This window comes from Dendropsophus ebraccatus, chromosome 4, assembly GCF_027789765.1.
Source record: "Dendropsophus ebraccatus isolate aDenEbr1 chromosome 4, aDenEbr1.pat, whole genome shotgun sequence".
Taxonomy (NCBI): Eukaryota; Metazoa; Chordata; class Amphibia; order Anura; family Hylidae; genus Dendropsophus; species Dendropsophus ebraccatus.
The window spans coordinates 111791703-111811251 of NC_091457.1; the positions used below are offsets into that span (position 1 = coordinate 111791703).

Genomic DNA, 19549 nt, shown 5'->3' on the forward strand with positions numbered 1-19549 from the left:
GTAGTGTAAAACTTTATTCAATGTAGTGTGGTGTAATGTAGTGGTTTTTTACGTGTTTTTTACAGTAAGTATACAAAAAAAACCTACGCCAAAAATGGTGTTGCTGATAAATGCCGCACTTATGTTCGGCACTTATCAGCAGACCGTGGCAGTAGGATATAAAAAAAAAACACCCTACGCCAAAAAGGAGGAGTTGCTGATTAGCAGCGCACTTTCGTGCGATGCTGATCAACACTCAGCGGCGATAGGGTGCGGAAAATAGAAAAAAAAAAAAAAATTGGGAAAAAAAAATTTTTTTTTACTACATTCTGAACATCCCTGTAGTGGCTGATACGTGTATTACACTTATCAGCCGCTAGGGGGCAGCAGAGCGCAAGATCCGAAAATAGACGACGCTGGAGCCGGAAAAATACGAAAAAAGACGACGCTGGAGCCGGAAAAAGCCGATCGGGACTCACGGAAGAAGCCGAAGACCCGACAAGATGAAGAGGACGCCGGGAACCCGGAAGACGCCGATCAGGACCCCGGGACAGGTGAGTAATGTACAAATACCTGCTCCGGACCCCTCAGCTACCTAGCTGAGGGGTCCGGAGCAGGTATTTATTACTTGTGGGGACTTTGATCGCCGTGAACGGTCGGCCGGCTGGCCGGCCGTTCACGGCGATCGGGACGGTGGTACCGTGACCACCATTACTTTTTACAGTAATGGCGGTCGGTGCCGTCCTCGGACAGCACCGACCGCCATTTTTTTCCGGGTCATCGGGCCACCGATGGCCCGGAAAGGTTCCGATCGCCGCTATGGGCTTATCAGCCAATAGCGGCGATCGTAGGCATGGGGGGGGGTTAACAACCCTCCATGCCGACAGGGAGAGATGGCCTGCTATGTATTATAGCAGGCTATCTCCCCCGATCGGGACCCGGCCGGCCGCGGCGCCCGTTTAAAGGGATGACGTACCGGTACGTCATGGGTCCTTAAGTGACAGTGATCCATGACGTGCCGGTACGTCATGGGTCCTTAAGAGGTTAATGTTAGCCTTTTATTGTTATGCTGCCATTGTTATATAATGGCACAGCAAACAGAAGTAAGTTGTGCTGTGACTGGTTAGAAAAGTAAGAGAGAAGTACCTGTGTGTGTACCACTGGCAAAAAGCTCAGCTCTTGTCTTGCTACCTAAAATGTAGAGATAAAGAAAGAGCTGTGCACCATGTAGGGGACTCTCTGTGGCTCAATAACAGTAGTAGTAAGAGCACTAAAATGACATCAATCTGAAAGGTTAATCTATTAAACAATTTTTTTATAACAGGAACACTTTAACACTTTAGCATTACAGAAGGCTCGAGCCTTAAAAAAAAAAAAGAAGAAGTTAAAACAAAAACTACAACAAATTCAAGCTTTTTGGGACATGTTCAGAGAACTGTATTAATACCCCATAGATTTCACATGGTTGGGAAATGAGGCTATATAGGGACGTAGCTTATAACTCCAGGACCCTTATAGTAAATCTGTACCGGGGTCCTATGGACTAAAGCAAATCATTTTTAGCACTGCTGTCCTGTAATGGGGCAAAAGGGTTTTTGTCTCCTACAGCAACCTATGCACCACCTATAGCTCTTTCACCGATTTAGCCTTGAAAATAACATGGTCCATTATTCATTTTCATGTAAAAAAAAATTTAATTAGTTGACTTTCTCAGTAATTACTGTTCGTGCAGAGAGAATTCTTTAGGAGGAGATACAGTGGAGAAGACATCTATCTGTCAGTCACAGCAGCACTATGAAAAACCGTGGTGAAGCCAAGCTCGCTGTATGCTTGGGATGATAAGCAGGACGTTGTATTGGAGCCAATGCTAACTGTCTAAAAAAGCAACGGTACTTCTTGATTTGTTAGAAATGCAGGCCAGCATCCCCCATGTTACTTTCTTCCATGATTTTCTGGCTATTCATACTGTAACACTGTGCACACAATCAAGTAATTGGAGAATTCCATCATTGGCTCATAATGTTGTATTTTCAAATGTTTCTAGATGTAGAATGTTGAAAGATGAGTAAATCAACATTGTTACGTGCATTAGTGTCTTTGCACACTGGTGACATATCTTTCTTTAGAGCTGGTGTGTAGTCCTCTGGAAAGAATCAGGGTACTTAGGGCTTTGGGCAATGCATACAAGTTGATGTTAGGAAGACACAACTCCATCTGCCTGTGGTCAAAATGGATTTTCCATTTTCCATGAAAAAAGCCAGATTGTGTGTTAACCCTCTCAAGTTTTATGGTCATGCAAACATATCAAAAGATTTGATTAGTCAGTCAGTGATGAGCCCCCCCCCTTCAAATCTGTAGATGGGAGAATACCGATTCACTCCCTGGCATTCTATCTTATTGCAGGAGATTAGCTCCATGCAGTGTAGTAAGGCGCACAGCCATGTGCTTCCCTTTAGAGATCTGGGGGACTTGGCACTGAAAACCCAACTGACCAAAAAACATTTGAAAAGTCTATGTAACTGTGCTGTGTGCTCTATGCTAATTAGATCTCTTCTGGTAGATGTTTCAACATAGTGAGGGAGTTATACTGCTGTTGCAACCCATCTTCTTGCTACATTCTATTTTTAGGCCACGTTCACACAATATATTTGTGATAGGATTACAACAACAGCCACCAGTTAGTGGAAAATCAAATAACATTGTTTTGGCAGCCGCTATTTATTGACAGGATGGGGGAGATTATCAAACATGGTGTGAAGTGAAACTGGCTCAGTTGTCCCTAGCAACCAATCAGATTCCACCTTTCATTATCTAAAGAGTCTGTGAGGAATGAAAGCTGGAATCTGATTGGCTGCTAGGGGCAACTGAGACAGTTTCACTTTATACCAACTTTGATAAATCTCCCCTGATATGTTTCAGTTCACACTTTTAGGACACCATGTAAATCTCTCTTTTAGAATAAGCAGCTAGTGACAGTAAAGAATGGCAGCCAGCTGCTACAAAGGACCAGAAGCTTAATTACGAATTGAAGAATTTAAATTAAAGTAGGATAAACAATCAATACTTTTTGTTGTATAACTGGACTAGAAAATGTTGAGTGTATAATGTCTCTAAGCAGGGTGCGGTTTTTGATGAAACTGACAAAAACAAAAAGAACCAAGTAAAAAAAAAAAACATATAGTGGACCAGGAACCCTGTTCTGTGTTGATCACCTATTCACTAAATAACAAACATTACAAAGTTATTCAATCACTGTCGACCATCTTGGGTCGAACGACGTGATCTTCTGGAGGCCGGCCGGACTGCTACAGCTCTCCCTCACGCCGCCCCCCTCTGCCGAGTCATCAGCTTCTCAGCCGCGATTGGCTAGGCATAACTGTGCTCAGCCAATCGCGACTGTGCAGCTGATGACGCAACAGTCCATAGGTTTCTACATTTACTGCGCCCCCTGCTGGACACGCCATAGGAATTACACCTGATTTGTGATGTTTTTGAGAGAATTTGAACACTCCATAATCTACTAAATTAGGGGAAATAGCCCTATATGTGCATTTCCCATAATTAATGTACATTAGGAATTTGTCTAACTTTCCATAAGGAATAACATTAAAAAATACTTTGGGCCGAACTTCTCCTTTAAAAGGAGAACCATATAAATTTTTTTCAAACTGCAGGAACAGAGGGGAACAAACTATGCCAACTCTTCCATGCCTCTCCAGCGCTGGATCGCCACTTCGGGACCCCCACTGGGCTCTGGGATCTCTTGCAGAGCAGACGTTTCAACCCGGTTGATGGACTGCCCACTCAGCCAGTTAGTGACTGGGGCAGAATGCCAGTGCAGTCACTGGTTGGCAGAACATGCAATCCATCAGCCGGGATGTGGGGATTCTCTCAGTCAGCCTGGATGGGCAATCCAACTTGGGGGGAAAATGGCTTCCGGCGTGAGGTCCAGAGGCTGGTCAGGCAGCGCATCTGGGAGAGGTAAGTAATGATCGATTGTTATTTTCTTCCCCTGCTGTCTGTAAGATTTTAGCAACAACACGACTTCTAGTTTAACTAATGAATTATATAAAATTAAACATATTTCAAATGTACAAGCATTTCTAAAACTGTACTATCTGAGATATAGTGTGAAGATATGACCAGTAATTTAAGATAACTTACATGGTGAAGCCCACAGCAGACACCCTGTCCTATGACAGAGCATATCCATTAGATGCCGCTGCTGCCACCCACCAATGATTGACAGGCTTCTCCCTATGCACAAGCCTGTCAATCATTAGCAGGAAGGCTGGGGCAGTGGTGCCTAGGAAACATGCTGGACTCATCTCTTGCAGAGTTTTACTAAATTACTTAACCTACGGAAACATGTCTATCGCTATATTACAATGTCCTCATAATCGGCATTAAGGGTTTCTTTTAAACTGTTACAGTCTGGTTTCCGCTTTGTCATAACTTGTGGTTGAAAAATCTTTCCTCGACAAATATCTTGCGGCCCCCCCCACCCTACATTATTTTGCCTATTAGGGTGTTTATTGCCAGACTGATAATAGAGAGAAATACATCACAGAATACGTTTAAAGGAAACCTGTCACCCCCTCCGTGCCGGGGTGACAGGCTCCCGACCCCCTGTTAGATCCCACTATACTTACCTCATCGCGCCGGGTCCCGCTTCCTGAGCCGGTCGGGTGACTGAGATTTAAGCGCCCGAAGACCGGCGCGGGCTCACAGGAGAGTTTGATGCCCATAGAGAATGACGGAGCGTCGGACTCCCCATTCATTCTCTATGAGCATCTGACTCTCCTGTGAGCGTGCATGCGCCGGGCTTCGGGCGCGGAAATCTCAGTCACCTGACCGGCTCAGGAAGCGGGACCCGGCGCGATGAGGTAAGTATAGGGGGGTCTAAAAGGGGGTCGGGAGCCTGTCACGGGGGTGACAGGTCCTCTTTAACTGTGTTCCTGAGTCCCCTGTTAAAAGCCTCTTTGCCAGCCAGTGCCCTCTTTTGTACTGACGAGGATCAAGGACCCTCAAACAGTTGGGCTAACCCTTACGGAGGAGATTCTGGCTTGGCAAATAATTATTAGTTATGTTTTAAGGCTTCTGTCCTGCTTGACTGCCAGTACCAGTTTCCAAGCCGCCCACTATACCACATTGTCATTTTCACAACTCCGCTGATGTCCTATTCCCACAGAAAATGGCCACTTAGCAAAGACCACACTATACAGTCTATGCTGAGCGGCCATTTCTTGTGGAAATGGCTCGTCAGGGATGTTGTAAAAATGATAACAGTGGCAGACAGCAAGCAGCCAGGGAACCGGAATTTGCAGCTGAGATGGATAATCTACCATTATATAGATCTGGTAATGCACATTGGGTAAAGTAAGAAAAGTAGCTCTTCTCCAAAAGGAACTCAGGTGTTAACAGTTTGAGGTATATTTTTCATGATTAAAAATGTCGGACAAAATAAGAAATCATGGCTGCACCATACTGGTCTATGGATCCTGTCTGGTATTTGGAGCAGTTCCATGGAAGTGACAGTAACCTGGATTCAATACTACACAGAACCTCTGCACACATGTGGCACTATATTTGAAAGAAATCAGACAAGTTTCTCTAGTCCTGTACAATCTATATAAAACATGGTTTATGTGCATTCTGAAAAACACCCAAATAGATACTGATAACAGAGCCCTAGCTAGATAATAATGATACTAAAAAGTGCAAGAAGCTTAAAAATTCCAGACTGGATGGTAACAAAATACTTATAAAAAAAAATATACAACTTAAATACGACTGCAAATTGGGAGAGGTTATAAAATCCCATTCTGTCTTTCAACAAACTTTACAAAAGTTTTCCTAAAGATGACAAATTGAAGAATCATTACCGATAAAAGGAACTAGACGCCATAAGGAGGAATATTTTTCTGAATATATGTGAACTGATTTAATCCTTGAATGCCCTTTCAATCAACTGTACCTCATTCCTCCCACTTAGAAGAGCGAAAGAAGAAAATATAAATTATTATGCCAAAATGTATAGCGTGACAGCATTACGCCGGAGCCGAACATTAATTAACAGCAAGCCTTTATAAAGCACAGGGTTGTTTCCATTTGCCCTAAAAACAGTACTTGGGACTATGTTTACCACTACCAAGCAAAGTGCATTGTAAAAAAAGACGAGGACATGGCATGATGGTGGGGGAGGGCGTATGGAAGGAGTAAAGGGAAAAATACAATAAGTATTAGAAGAAGCTTTATGGTTGTGACTATAGAAACAGAGAATGTCAAGGTCTGTGTACATTCTGTAAATAAAAGTGAAATTATATAAAAGCAGTAGCTAATAAAAAAGAATGAGTGTACTGCGTCTACAGCTTTCATTTATAAGAATAAAACCCACAAAAAGAAAGAAGGTTGTTGTTTCCTTCGCATTTTGACAGAATTAAGCTTTATTGTGGGATTATGAGAACCACTGTCTGGATTTTTCATTTCCCGTTGCTGCCAAATGGGCCCTTTCCACGGTTTACAGACCTAATAAACACACTTTTGGATTTTCTGCATTAAGGACAAAGTTAGCTGATAAACCATACGGTCTTAAACTTCAGACTCAGGGGTTGCACACTTCAAGTCAAAAGGATGGCTATAAAATAAAGGACACGGCTAGAGAGGGTAAAGGGGCTCTAAAGGGCAATTTTACTCCTACATTTATGCCTCAGTAAAGTCACAAGAACAACAGTTTGGTACCATGTTAGCCAAATTAAAAAACATCTTATTGATCTCAATACAAAAAACTAAATAATAGCACTGCAGTAAGGACTTAAAGTGGTGGTCCTGGTTGTTTCAATTTTTGATATGGCGCAGAGGGCACAGTAAAAATAAAAAAAATTGATACTCCCCTACCCCAGTACCAACATCTTCTGGCACCTGTTCCTTCCAACTTGTTCCTGCTTCCAAGAAAAGCTGTCTCAGCAGGACTTGTCCACATGGCCAATCACTCGCCACAGTGGTTAATTGGCTGGGCAGGCAACTCTTACTGAGAAAACCCCTTTGAGGGTTCTGCACAAGTGTGTGTATATTTCTACAGATATCATGCTTCACGAAGACCCCTAAGGCAATTTTCACACAAGGGCTTAAAATGTATTTCTACAAACTTCTGATAGAGATGTGCTGCTTAAACACAGGTATGCAAAGGATTTCCAGGAGAATTAGCTCCACAGTCATTCAATTGGGTTAAATGTCATTTTTATTCCTTTAATACTGGCTCCTACAAGAAAATAACTATTCATATACAGCCCCCTATGTACATGACCATAACTACTATAATACTGCCCCTATGTACAAGAATATACATACTATAATATTGCCCTTATGTACAAGAATATAGCTACTATAATGCAGAACAAGATAAAGAATCAGGGCACTCACCAAATGTTCCGGCTTGACTTTCTTTATTCAAAACATCCGAAGGAAGGTAGGACAGGTAGACTAGCGGGCGGGTACCCTCAGAACAGCTGTTTTACACCCACTGGCGCTTCTTCCTGCCGGGGAGACTCTCTGGCAGGAAGAAGCACCAGTGGGCGTGAAACAGCTGTCCCGGGGGTACCCGCCCGCTAGTCCACCTGTCCTACCTTTCGTCAGATGTTTAGAACAAAGAAAGTCGAGCACAAACATTTGGTGAGTGCCGATTCTTTGTCTTGTGCCAAATATACTGTACGTTACCTGTTATTTCATTGAGAGCACCTCCAGTAGTGGCTATCTACACTCTTTCTTGCAGTGGGCTGTCAGCGCCGTGGTGCTGGCTTTATCTACTAAACACTCACAACTACTATAATACTGACCACTATGTGCAAGAATATAACTACTATAATGCAGCAGTGAGACACAGCTGACCCGCACCACACTCAGAGTATGCCGTGTCACGGGATCAGCGGTATGCAGAGGCAGACAAGTCTTATCAGTGGAATGACGGCTGTATGTTGGGGGTGCAAGACTAGATGAAAGCAATACGTGATGTGTAGAGTAGATAAATTAGCACTCACCCGATAGCAAAGACAGCTCAGTTTATTTCAGGATCCACAGGTAGCGGGGAGGGGAAGGATGCAGGTGCTAGACGCGCACTGGGCCAACCGTTTCGGGGACACGCCCCCTTTGTCGATCAGGTAGTAGCGTCATAGGGAAAGGAGGAGTGCTCTATATACAGGTACGTGCATGTGACCCAAAAAGAAACAACATAAATTACAGTGACAGGACAGAAGACAAAGACACTAAGGTCGTTCCGCTCATTAAGCATTTAAATGTGATATCCACAGGGACTCCTTCCTTAAGAGTACATGATGTCGGTCTTGCCCCTTTGGAGCTGAGCTAACTCTTTCAAGTCCAATGAAGTTCAGAGTTTTTGTGTCACCTTGGTGAACAGTTCTCACATGCTCTATATGGCTCACATGGCTTTCTTTTGGCAATCTCCCCGACCTCAGAGAGATTGCCGAAAGAAAGCCATCTATATCATATAGAAAGAATAAGACAATAGCTGATCAGCTTAGTACTCCAAATGTAAAGACCTTAAATAAAGACTGGCTTTCACCAAGGCAACTAGAGGTGCGGCCAGTGCAAGTACTGCACTCAGCTGCTCAATGTCTCTTTCATTCGTCTAGGTGGCAATGATTGCATGATCCGTGACTTTATCACATGTAAATCATCTTTTGTAGTATATGCAATTATTTGCAAGTGTAATTTGTTTTATGTCGGTAAGACTAAGAGACCATTATGGGTCAGATTCAAGGAGCATGCTTATTCTATCAGGACAGGCAAAGGCGTTCCACGCCTTATAGAGCATGTGAGAACTGTTCACCAAGGTGACACAAAAACCTCTGAACTTCATTGGACTTAAAAGAGCTCAGCTCCAGAGGGGCAAGGCCAACGCCAAGTACTCTTAAGGAAGGAGTCCCTCTGGATATCACATTTAAACGCCACCGGTCCGCTTGGACTTAATGAGCGGAACAACCTTAGTGTCTTTGTCTGATGTCCTGTCACTGTAATTTATGTTGTTTCTTTTTGAGTCACGTGCATGTACCTGTATATAGAGCACTCCTCCTTTCCCTATGACGCTACTACCTGGTCGACAAAGGGGACGTGTCCCCGAAACGGCTGTCCCAGTGCGCGTCTAGCATCTGCATCCTTCCCCCTCCCCGCTACCTGTGGATCCTGAAATAAACGGAGCTGTCTTTGCTATCGGGTGAGTGCTAATTTATCTACTCTACACATAACTACTATAATACTGCCCCTATGTACGAGAATCTAACTACTACAATACTGCTCCCTATGTACAAGAATATAACTACTATAATACTGCTCCCTATGTACAAGAATATCACTACTATAATACTGCTCCCTATGTACAAGAATATAACTACTATAATACTGCTCCCTATGCAAAAGAATATAACTACTATAATACTGCTCCCTATGTAAAAGAATATAGCAGTCATAATATTGACCCCCTAAAGATATTGTGTTACACATGACATACCTCAATTGGAATGCTACATCTAAAAAAAATAGGGACGCATGTTGTGATCAGATTCTCCTGCTAGTGCAGCCTGAAAGTTCTAGTCATTGTATCTGAGCATGGAAAGAAAACACTAAAAAACAGTGTACATTAAATGGTCTTTTTTTCTCCATTATATAGAATATTGTGGAGGGGAAAAAAAAAATGAAGAAAATGGCATATTTAGTCACGTGTGCAAATTCCTTACAATGCAATGTATAAAGCATAAGCAGAGTATAACAAGCTTCCAAGCTGCGCTATTGTGTTCCCTAAACAGCAGCTACAGTTATTTGATCCATTTCACTGTTTACACAACACTACCATTAATCAGTCAAGTTCTGAAGTCAAATAACGGCAAGTAGGTGTCACTGCTGCCGCTCAACTTTAATGCAATTTTTATCATGTATGGAAAACATGGGGGCGAAAGTTAGTGCAGACTGCACATGTTCATGAGCATGGACACACATTATATATATATATATATATATATATATATATATATATATATATATATATATATATATCTATATCTATATCTATATATATATATATATATATATATATATATATATATATATATATATATATCAGTCTAACTGGTTAATCCTACCACTGAGACTCCCAAGAATTGGGAACTTGCATTATTTTTACAGTACATCCGGGGTTTATTAAGCTGATACAACAACTGTGTCAGGGCTTAAGTTGCAAAAGACTGCTCAAGATGTCATACTTTAAAATAAAAAAAGGGATAGGTTCCCATTAAAGCTCAGAAAGTTAGCCTAGATGTTTATAGAATTCTGTACTGCTTTTCTACTTTAAGGGTTTGACACTTACCTTCTTCTCAATGCTTGCTAGCTGCTCCTTGTGGAAAGCATCTAGCCTTTTAAGCTCTTCCTCTTTGCACTGAAGTTGCTTGGCCTATAAAAGAAGACAAAAAAAAAATCTTATAAAAAAAAGAGTACCTTAACACAGCATGGTCAATCATGTTCCCAGCCTACCCATTCAAAAAGGACACCATATCTACAAACTCCTAGCAGACAAAACAAAATAGCATGGTAGCATTTGTAAGTCCTAAATTTTGCGGCAATTAACAAAGTAACATAGGTTGGATGACTGAAAAAAAAGACATCCATTCAATTACTTTTGATGCACTCCATGGTCTTAGTTGTCTTGGTGGCAGCAGCCTAACACTAATTGCTAACGTTAAAGTGACTGTACCACCAGGCCCAGGCAGAAGCACTGGAGGCGGGCCTCCAGCCCCTCCATTACGTGATTCCTTTCAAATCAATGGAACCCTATTGTAGAGGGGCTAGGGTTTTCTCCCACTAAGGGTGAGTCGGCCCGCCTCAAGTGCTTTTGCCTGTGCCTGGTGGTACAGTCACTTTATAGGAGAAGCCCGGCCGGGATGGGGGGGGGGGGGGGGGTAATTACCCAGAGGAGCTTTTTGCAAACAGACTCAAACAATTACCTCTAAACTCATTAAGAAACATATATGCAGCAATTTTTGTGGAAGGTGTATTAACCCTTTCAAGACCAAGACCATTGATGCACGGATTAATGCAATGTTCCTCCATGCCTTTTAAGAACCATAGCGCTTTTATTTCTCCATCTACAGGGCTGGTTGAGGTGTCATTTTTTTGCGCCATAATATCTAGTTTTTATTAATGAAGCAGGTAATACCCCCCCCCCCCCCGTTTATCCTATTCAACGTGCCTGAGAGGAGACTCTATACATAGATGGCCGATCCTACAGGGCGAAGGTAAGTGGATTACCCTCGTCCGTTGGTATGGCTGGGGGGGGGTCCAGATTACTCAGTGACAAGAGCTTGTCCTGTCACTGACTACCTGATGGTACATCCTCTTTAATCTGACCCACAAATAGAAGGGCGCCGTCACAAGAAAGCCGCGCCATAAAGGGGAGGGAATTCCCTCTGACTGGGGGAGGGCCGGCCCACCTCCTGTGCTTCAGCCCCAGTCCGCTACCCATGGATGGAACGGCACCGTACACAGGAACCGGGCCGCGGTTCAAAAAAAAACGGACCGCGGCACCAGCTTCCCTGTGACAGCGCCGTTTTATCCGTGGGTCAAATTAAAGAGGATGTACCTCCTAACGCCGCGATCACTATAGATCGTGGTGTTTAAGGGGTTAATGAGAGACAGCTGTGGGATCGTAAGCTACCGGGACACTAATGTGTGCAGGGCTGCTCTCACTGCAGCGGTCCCCACACATCAAACACCTTCAGTGTCAGGAACGTATATATACATTCCTACTGCATGAGGTATGTGCAGTAGGAACGTATATCTACGTACTACTGAAGTGAAGGGGTTAATATGCAAAAAATGCTATGATGATGTTAAAAGATCAAGGCTACCCAAAGTAATATCCACTGTACAAGTTAAGGCCCTTTAACACGGGCCGCTTAGAGCTAACAAGTGTTCCTAAAAACGGTCATTCAGCCGATAATCGTAACATGTAAAAGGAACAGCGGACCAGCCAATGAGTGAGCAAACACCCACTCGTCAGCAGATTTGATTTTGTAAAGTCTATAAAAGCATTGTTAACGAAGCACATCTCTTTAAACATATGAGATGTACGGGCAATAACAATGTATTTAATTGCCACGCGACTGATATAGCAATCGTTTATATGTGGACCATCCAATTGCTCATGCCTTGTAATGGCACTGCAAGCGAAAGCCGATCTCACTGATCAGAACTTTTACTCAAAGGGGTATTCTGTGGAAAAAATATATACATATTTTTTTTAAATCAACTGGAGTCAAAAGGTTCTACAAATATTTTAAAATCTCAAGCCTTCCAGGACTTGTCAGCTTCTTTATCTTCGGCAGGAAGTGGAGTCTACTTTCCAGTATGACACTGCTCTGTGCTTTCAGCTCTGGCTGTAACAGACCAGAACAGCAGGATATCTCTATAGAAGGTTTCTCCTGTTTTGGACAGTTATGGTGGTAGCAGAGAGCACCATGTCAGACTTGAAACAAAATTCACATCCTGCAGGACATAGAGCAGCTTATAAGTACTGGAAGGCAGGAGATTTTTAAATTAAATTATACAAATCTGTATAATTTTCTGATACCAGTTGACTGGATTTTTTCCTCCGGAGTACCCCTTTAATATTTCATACTGTAACAAAAAATTTATTTAATTCAAACTAAATAGGGTAACCCTTTAATGCCCCCCCATTTTTTTTTTAATTGTAGGCATGTCCCTCTCCTTACATTCACTATCACAGTATAGTTTCCATGCTGCAGCAGAAACAGCTCTTCCCACGATGGAAAATGTGTCAGACTCCATGCCTTTATGCTATTCTTCCTTTTCCACATAAACTGCAAGTATCTAAATCTATAAAAATTATGTTACACTGATGACCCCTCCTGCATGTTATTTGAGGGCTGGAGTTTCCTGCATTTTAAGGAGCATTCAATGAGATGGCACGCAATATAAAATGTTTGCACAGCCTCATGTGGACGGCTCACAGAGATGCTGTATAGGAAAGTCCTATACAATGAGCTTGAACTTTTAAAAACGACAAAGGCGTTGGGGTGAAAATGACATTGCAAAGTGATAAAGCGGCCTGGTCACAAGTGATCCCCGAGGGTCGGGAGCTGTCTTTGCCAGGCAGGCAGGGATCGTTAGGAAGAAAGATTGTATCTGAAGGCTGACTGCTTACTGTATTTTTCCCAAGAGCAGCATGCAATGGGTAAACTGGGACACTTCATGAAGTTTAGGCTGAACATATCAGGCAAGGAAAAAAGCCCTGTCTGGCTTGCCGTATTTTAAATGTCAGCTTCATCTGACGCTCAATGAGCCTGACAGGATCCTGCAGAAGACCTGGAGGCGAGGCATGCTTCAATGGGAAGGGACCCGAGTAAAGATCATTTGGGCTATACGATGCCTTTTCTAATTCAGATCAGGACGTGGCTCAGATAAACACAAAATGGAGGTGGGGTCTCAAGCGCCTCGCAGAAACTCAGATGCAATTCCGTAGTAAATGCCAGATGAGACTCTGCAGACAAAAAATAGTCATGATGCAAAGCAACGCTCTATATTTCTTGACCAGTAGGGTGCGTGCACACTACGGAATTGCCGCCTGTAACCCGCGGCATATTACGTTGCTCGTCCCCGCATGCAGCGGCGCGCATTTCCGCCCGTGCCATAGACACCATTCTATGCACGGGCGGATTACGCATTCCGCCGAAAGTAGTGACATGTCAATTCTTTCGGTGGAATGTGCAATCCGTCCGTGCGGAGGTCGCACTCCCCTTGTCCTGGCGCCGGCGCAGTGACGTCACTCGAGCGCCGACACCAGAAGGGGAGTGCAGCCTCTTGTGACCGCTGCGGCCACAAGAGTGACTGACAGGGAGGGAGCCAATTGCTCCCTCTCTGTCAGCGCTGCTGCTGAACGGTAACTATGAGCGCTCATTACGAGCGCTCATAGTTACTGTTAGTAACACAAAACACATCTATAGAAATATAATTCACCCCCCCCCCCTCGCCTTCCTTACTCTTATATATGTGACCTTCTTATCACTTTTTGAATTTTTATCTGGGATGTGATTTCACTAATAATAAGCAAATTTGGCCTTTTTTGCGATTACACCGTTTACCGTGCAAGATCGGGAACATGATCATTTTATAGTTCCGACAATAAAACTTCAGATACCATGGTATGCTGGGGGGTAGTAGTTATGCACTGTTTCAACTATGAGGGATGCTGGGACATAGACAGGAGATAGGTAGGTAGATATAAACAGAGAAAAAAGCAGCACTGCTGTGATGGTTGAAGGTTGGTGCCAGCGGACCTAGGTCTTGACTCAGACCGAATTCATATAGCGCATAGATAATCCATGGCACTCCAATGGTTAATGGTGAAAAAAGAAAGTGGGTTTATTCAAAGTAACATGGTGCAGCACATCTTAAAGCACGATGTTTCGGAAGCCACACATTTGAAAATAGGAGCGTGAGGCTTGCGAAACGTTGTGCTTTAAGATGTGCTGCACCATGTTACTTTGAATAAACCCACTTTCTTTTTTCACCATTAACCATTGGAGTGTCGTGGATTATCTATGCGCTAGGGAGGTAGATAGATAGATAGAAGGGAAGGAGAGAAGAATCATCAGGCTTACAGCAGGGGTAGAGGATCCTGGGTGCACAATGGCTGAAGAGGAGGGAGGACGCACACGGCCCGGCAGGTCACCTCACTATGGGGAAGCACGGCCTGTGCTACAGAGAATGCCACCGCAGCTGACACACACAGCAGACTGATTCATATCTGGATGACCTGTCCGGCACACAGTTCAGCAGCGTTCTTTTCACAGAACCTGCTTCCCTGGCAGTGTGGTGACATGCGATTCCCACCACATTCGCACAGTCAGGGTCCTGACAGTCCCAGCCACCACCACCTCACAGCTGCATCTCCTCCCTAGGGGTCCGCCAGTTGAGGACCACTGGATTAGAGGCTTTCCTGAGCTCCTGAAGTGCCGCAAGCTGTAACGCCTCCTGCCCCCCCCCTCATACCCGATTGGGGCTCAGCTTCCTGGTGTTAATCAAATGGGGGGGGCACGGAGACAATCCAGCTTGCCGCAGATCAGGAGCCTCTTTGACCCCTTGTACCAGATAAAATCATTTCTCTACATCCTAGAAGCATAGACTGATATATGAAAGGTCCCATGTGTCTCCTTCACCTAACAGCTATCTAACAGTGTCAGCAGTTTGGAAAGTGAGTAAGGGCCCTATTACACCAGCAGATTATCTGACAGATTTCTTTAAGCCAAAGCCAGGAGTGGACTATAAACCGAGAACTGGTCATAAAGGAAAGACTGAGATTTCTCCTCTTTTCAAATCCATTCCTGGCTTTGGCTTAAAAAAATCTGTCAGATAATCTGTTGGTGTAATAGGGCCCTTAGAGTTGACAGATTCCCTTTAATTGAGTAGGATGAACAGAGCCAACAAGTCATGGATATATAGGTATAGGTTATTTATTTTTAGGGAAAGGTTTAGAAAAATTATAATTGTATATATTGGTCATCATTTATTTCTCCTTAAACGATTAGATTATAAAAGGAAAATGTAATAAGCATTGATAGGTCATCCACGTTGTCTTCTCTATGTCATTAATAAGAATGGAAAGATTGCAAAGCCCAGCAGCCCCCTCGCATACAAAGGGTTCAAGCCAAAGAGTTGGAGCCCCTGCTCCTAATTAAGTGCAATGTGTGCATCTGCATATGGTTATTCAGGGCGATACATGTCGGGGGGAGGGGGGCAAGGGGGTGTCAATATTTCTCTCTGCTAATGATTTATAATAGGCACATGGGGCTTTCTCCTTTTTGTCTGAGCTCCCGTGTAATTTGTATGTGTATTTTTTCCTCTGCCAACAACAAATCTGCTGCAACAATGGGCGGAATTAATTGAATCCCCCTTAAACAAACAATGACGGGTTGTGAATTGCGCTGTCCGTTAAATAAGAAGTCCACTTATGTAGCATGGCAAATGGATTTAGAGAGAAATACACTGAGCTTACAGGGGGGATCTGGGCTGTTATGCGGCTGACCTGGCTGCTTACACGCTCGGCGACAAAGGAAGCCAGACGGTGCTTAACCTTTCCTGCCACCAGGAGCCTTGATTGGGAAGAAAAGCAAAAATGCGGCAGGATTTAATGAAGATTATGTTTGCAAAAACTCATTAGGGAAAGTGACCTGTGATCTGCGGCTTGCAGACTCTATCCAATAGGAAGGTTATTCTTGGTAATCGCCGTCCAGTGCCAAAAAGATGGTAGAGGGTGTGAAGCCTGCACCAGCAATTAACAGCCCTTCATTTCTGAACAGCTCGTCTCCCTTTCATCATTATCTTAGTTACTTAGCTAGAAGGAGGTTCAGTAAGTGGTAAGGTTGTGTATAGCAAGAGTTTATTCTGCGTATACATTTTGCATACATAAATAGCCACCTACATATTACATGTATGCACGAGCACATTTTTTAATCCATGTTCAATGTGGCATCAGATGATATAAAGAGTCACACAATGAGGCAGTTACTGGACAGTAACTATTAACACTGGTCACACTTAGTGGCGGTCTTTGGCACCAAGCACCCCAAGCGATCGCTTGGGGCCCCCAACATCCAGGGGGGCCCCCACGCCCTGCTCTTGTGCTCAAGACCGCTGGACAGGGCCGCTGCCCCGCTCGCTGCTGCCATCTGAACTGTAACTATGAGCACTCGTAATGAGCGCTCACAGTTACATGCAGCAGCACTGACAGGGAGGGAGACATTGGCCCCCTTCCTGTCAGTCACTCTTGTGGCCGCAGGAAGGGTTTTCCCTGCGGTCACAAGTGGCAGCTTTGTCCTTGTGGTGCCGGCGCTCCAGTGACATCACTGGAGCATCAGCGCCAGGACAAGGGGAGTGAGGCCTCTTGTGATCGCAGGCAGTAGTGGATTATAATAGGGGTGTTTCGGGCGGCAGCCCGGGACCCTGAGCTCCTGGGGGGCCCATGACCACCCAAAAAGACTTATACTTTCAGTGGTGTACTGTCTCCTGGCTACACTTCCGACATGATTTGCAAAAAATCACTGTTTTTTATGGCAATTTTGCACAAATCAGGACATCATGACATTATCTGTCCTGTACTATGAACGCCAGGCTAGTGCCACCATAGTTACTGTGGGGTGGGGGGGCCCAGACTTGGTAAACAGCCCGGGGCCTATGGTAAAGTTAATCCGCCCCTGATCGCAGGGAAAACCCTTCCTGCGGCCACAAGAGTGAAGAGAAGAGGAGACGCCCGAACCAGGTGAGTATAAGTGTTTGTTTTATTGTGTTATATACTATATGGGAGGGGGAGCGCACATCGGGGGTCTATATAAATGGGGGGAGCACACAGAGGGCTATATAACAGGGGGAGCACACAGGGGGCTATAGACTACTGGGGCTTCACAGAGGGGTCTATATACTACTGGAGGCAGCACACAGGGGGTCTATATACTACTTGGGGCAGCAGAATGGGGTCTATATACAACTTGGAGAGCACACAGGAGGTCTATATCCAAGTGGGGGAGCACATAGGGGGGCTATATACTACTGGGGGAGCACACAGGGGTCTATATACTACTGGTGGGGCACACAGGGGGTCTATATACTACTGGGGGAACATACAGGGGGTCTATGTACTACTTGTGAGGCACACAGGTGGTTTATATATAACTGGGGGAGCAAACAGGGGTCTGTATACTACTGGGGCAGCACACAAGGGGTCTATATAATACTGGTGGGGCACACAGGGGGTCTATATACTAATGGGGAACCACATAGGGGGTTTATATACTACTGGAAGAGCACACAGGGGTCTATATCCAAGTGGGGGAGCACACAGGAGGTCTATATCCAAGTGGGGGAGCACACAGGGGGGCTAAATACCCCTGAGGGAGCACACAGCGGGCCTATATACTAGTGGGGGAGCACACAGGGGGTATATACAACTGGGGGCAGCACACAGGGGGTCTATATACATCTAGGGCAGCACACAGGAGGTCTATATACTTCTGGGGAAGCACACGGGTGGGGCTATATATAACTGGGGGAACACACAGGGGTCTATATACTACTGGGGGAAGCAAACAAGGGGTATATACTATTGGGGGCAGGACACAAGGGGTATATACTATTGGGGGCAGCACACAAGGAGTATATATTACTGGCGGTAGCGCACAAGGGGTATATACTACTGGGGGCAACACACAGCAGTCTATTGTTTTGGAACGCGTGTCGAGGGGGGGCCCCAGACATAACTTCGCTTGGGGCCCCAGAAATGCCAAGACCGCCCCTGGTCACACTGCGTTTTTGCCTCCGTTTCATTGTTACCATTACAGTACCTTTAGTTTTGATAAACACAATAATGTTTTCTCGTTGTGGCATACAGCAGCATCCGTTCATACTATCCTTTAACGTTTAAAAAATGTAAAGTGTATAAAACATATACGGAAACAAAAACTGTGTGAAATTAGCCTGGCAAATAATCAATACTATGCAAGCCGCATGCATCAAGCTTTGCAGTGGTACGTGTAAATTGTAATTCCAGCGAAAAAAAATGTTTTTAGGTAGATTCACACATACCATATTTTTGCAGTGAAATCCACTGTGATACCGATTCCTATTAAAGTCTAAAGGCACTCCATTCTCGCAACAAGCTCAGCTGTCCATGTTAAGGCTCTAGAACAGAGGGCAAGGATTAGCAGACATCGTTCAGGTACGCTGATCGTTGCGTTGCTTGTTTTTCTAACATGTTGAAAAACAAGCGACTGATATAGCAGCGATCTGCTGCCGTCGCACCATGGAACAGGAGTGGCGGCAGCAGACCGCCGCTTTCCTCTATGGGCTGCCTGGACGATCTAGCGATCACCTGGGCAGCCCCCCCACAGCTCCCCACGGCCCCTCCCGTACTCACCCGCTTGCTGCCGACACGTGGAATAGCTTTACACCCACACGCTCCTGCATGCTCTTCTGGGTCCCTGCTTAGTGACGTCTTGCTCAGCCAATCACTGGCTATGGCAGGACAGCGCAGTCATTGACTTAGCAAGCTATCAGTGTGCAGGCACCCAGAGAAACAAGATAATCTCACAGCAGAATTGAAATCCGCTGCAGGAATGGAGTTCCATAGACCTTAATAGAAATCGGTATTGCAGGGATTTTACTGAGAGAACCTTGCAACATGAAATCTGCTGCAAATGCAATACGTGTGCATCCACCCTTCATGTATATTTTCATCTGAATGATACCATATTACACAAAATGAATGTATCCAAACTTGCACAGAGGAAAAGTGAAAAAGTTACTCATAGTAACCAATCAGATTCCGGCATTCGTTTTTAGAAGCCTTTTAAAAAAGGCTATGATGGGAAAAGGTGTCTGTATTGTTGAATACCAATAATCTAGGCGCTATGGGAGAAAACCACCATTCATTGCACCTGTACAAAGCGGCAAAAATGCATTAAATATTTGCCCAAGTACTGTTTTACACACAAAA

The 19549-nt window shown here is 44.4% G+C and overlaps 1 protein-coding gene across 2 annotated transcripts in view; it reads right to left on the reverse strand.

Moving 5' to 3' along the window:
• CHCHD6 (coiled-coil-helix-coiled-coil-helix domain containing 6) overlaps nucleotides 1-19549 on the reverse strand; it is a 236229-nt gene that overhangs the window by 146269 nt on the left and 70411 nt on the right. For both annotated transcript variants that reach the window (XM_069966731.1, XM_069966732.1), the window contains exon 6: nucleotides 10355-10438. In XM_069966731.1, the coding sequence (XP_069822832.1) occupies nucleotides 10355-10438 (84 nt within the window). The remainder of the gene's footprint in view (nucleotides 1-10354; nucleotides 10439-19549) is intronic.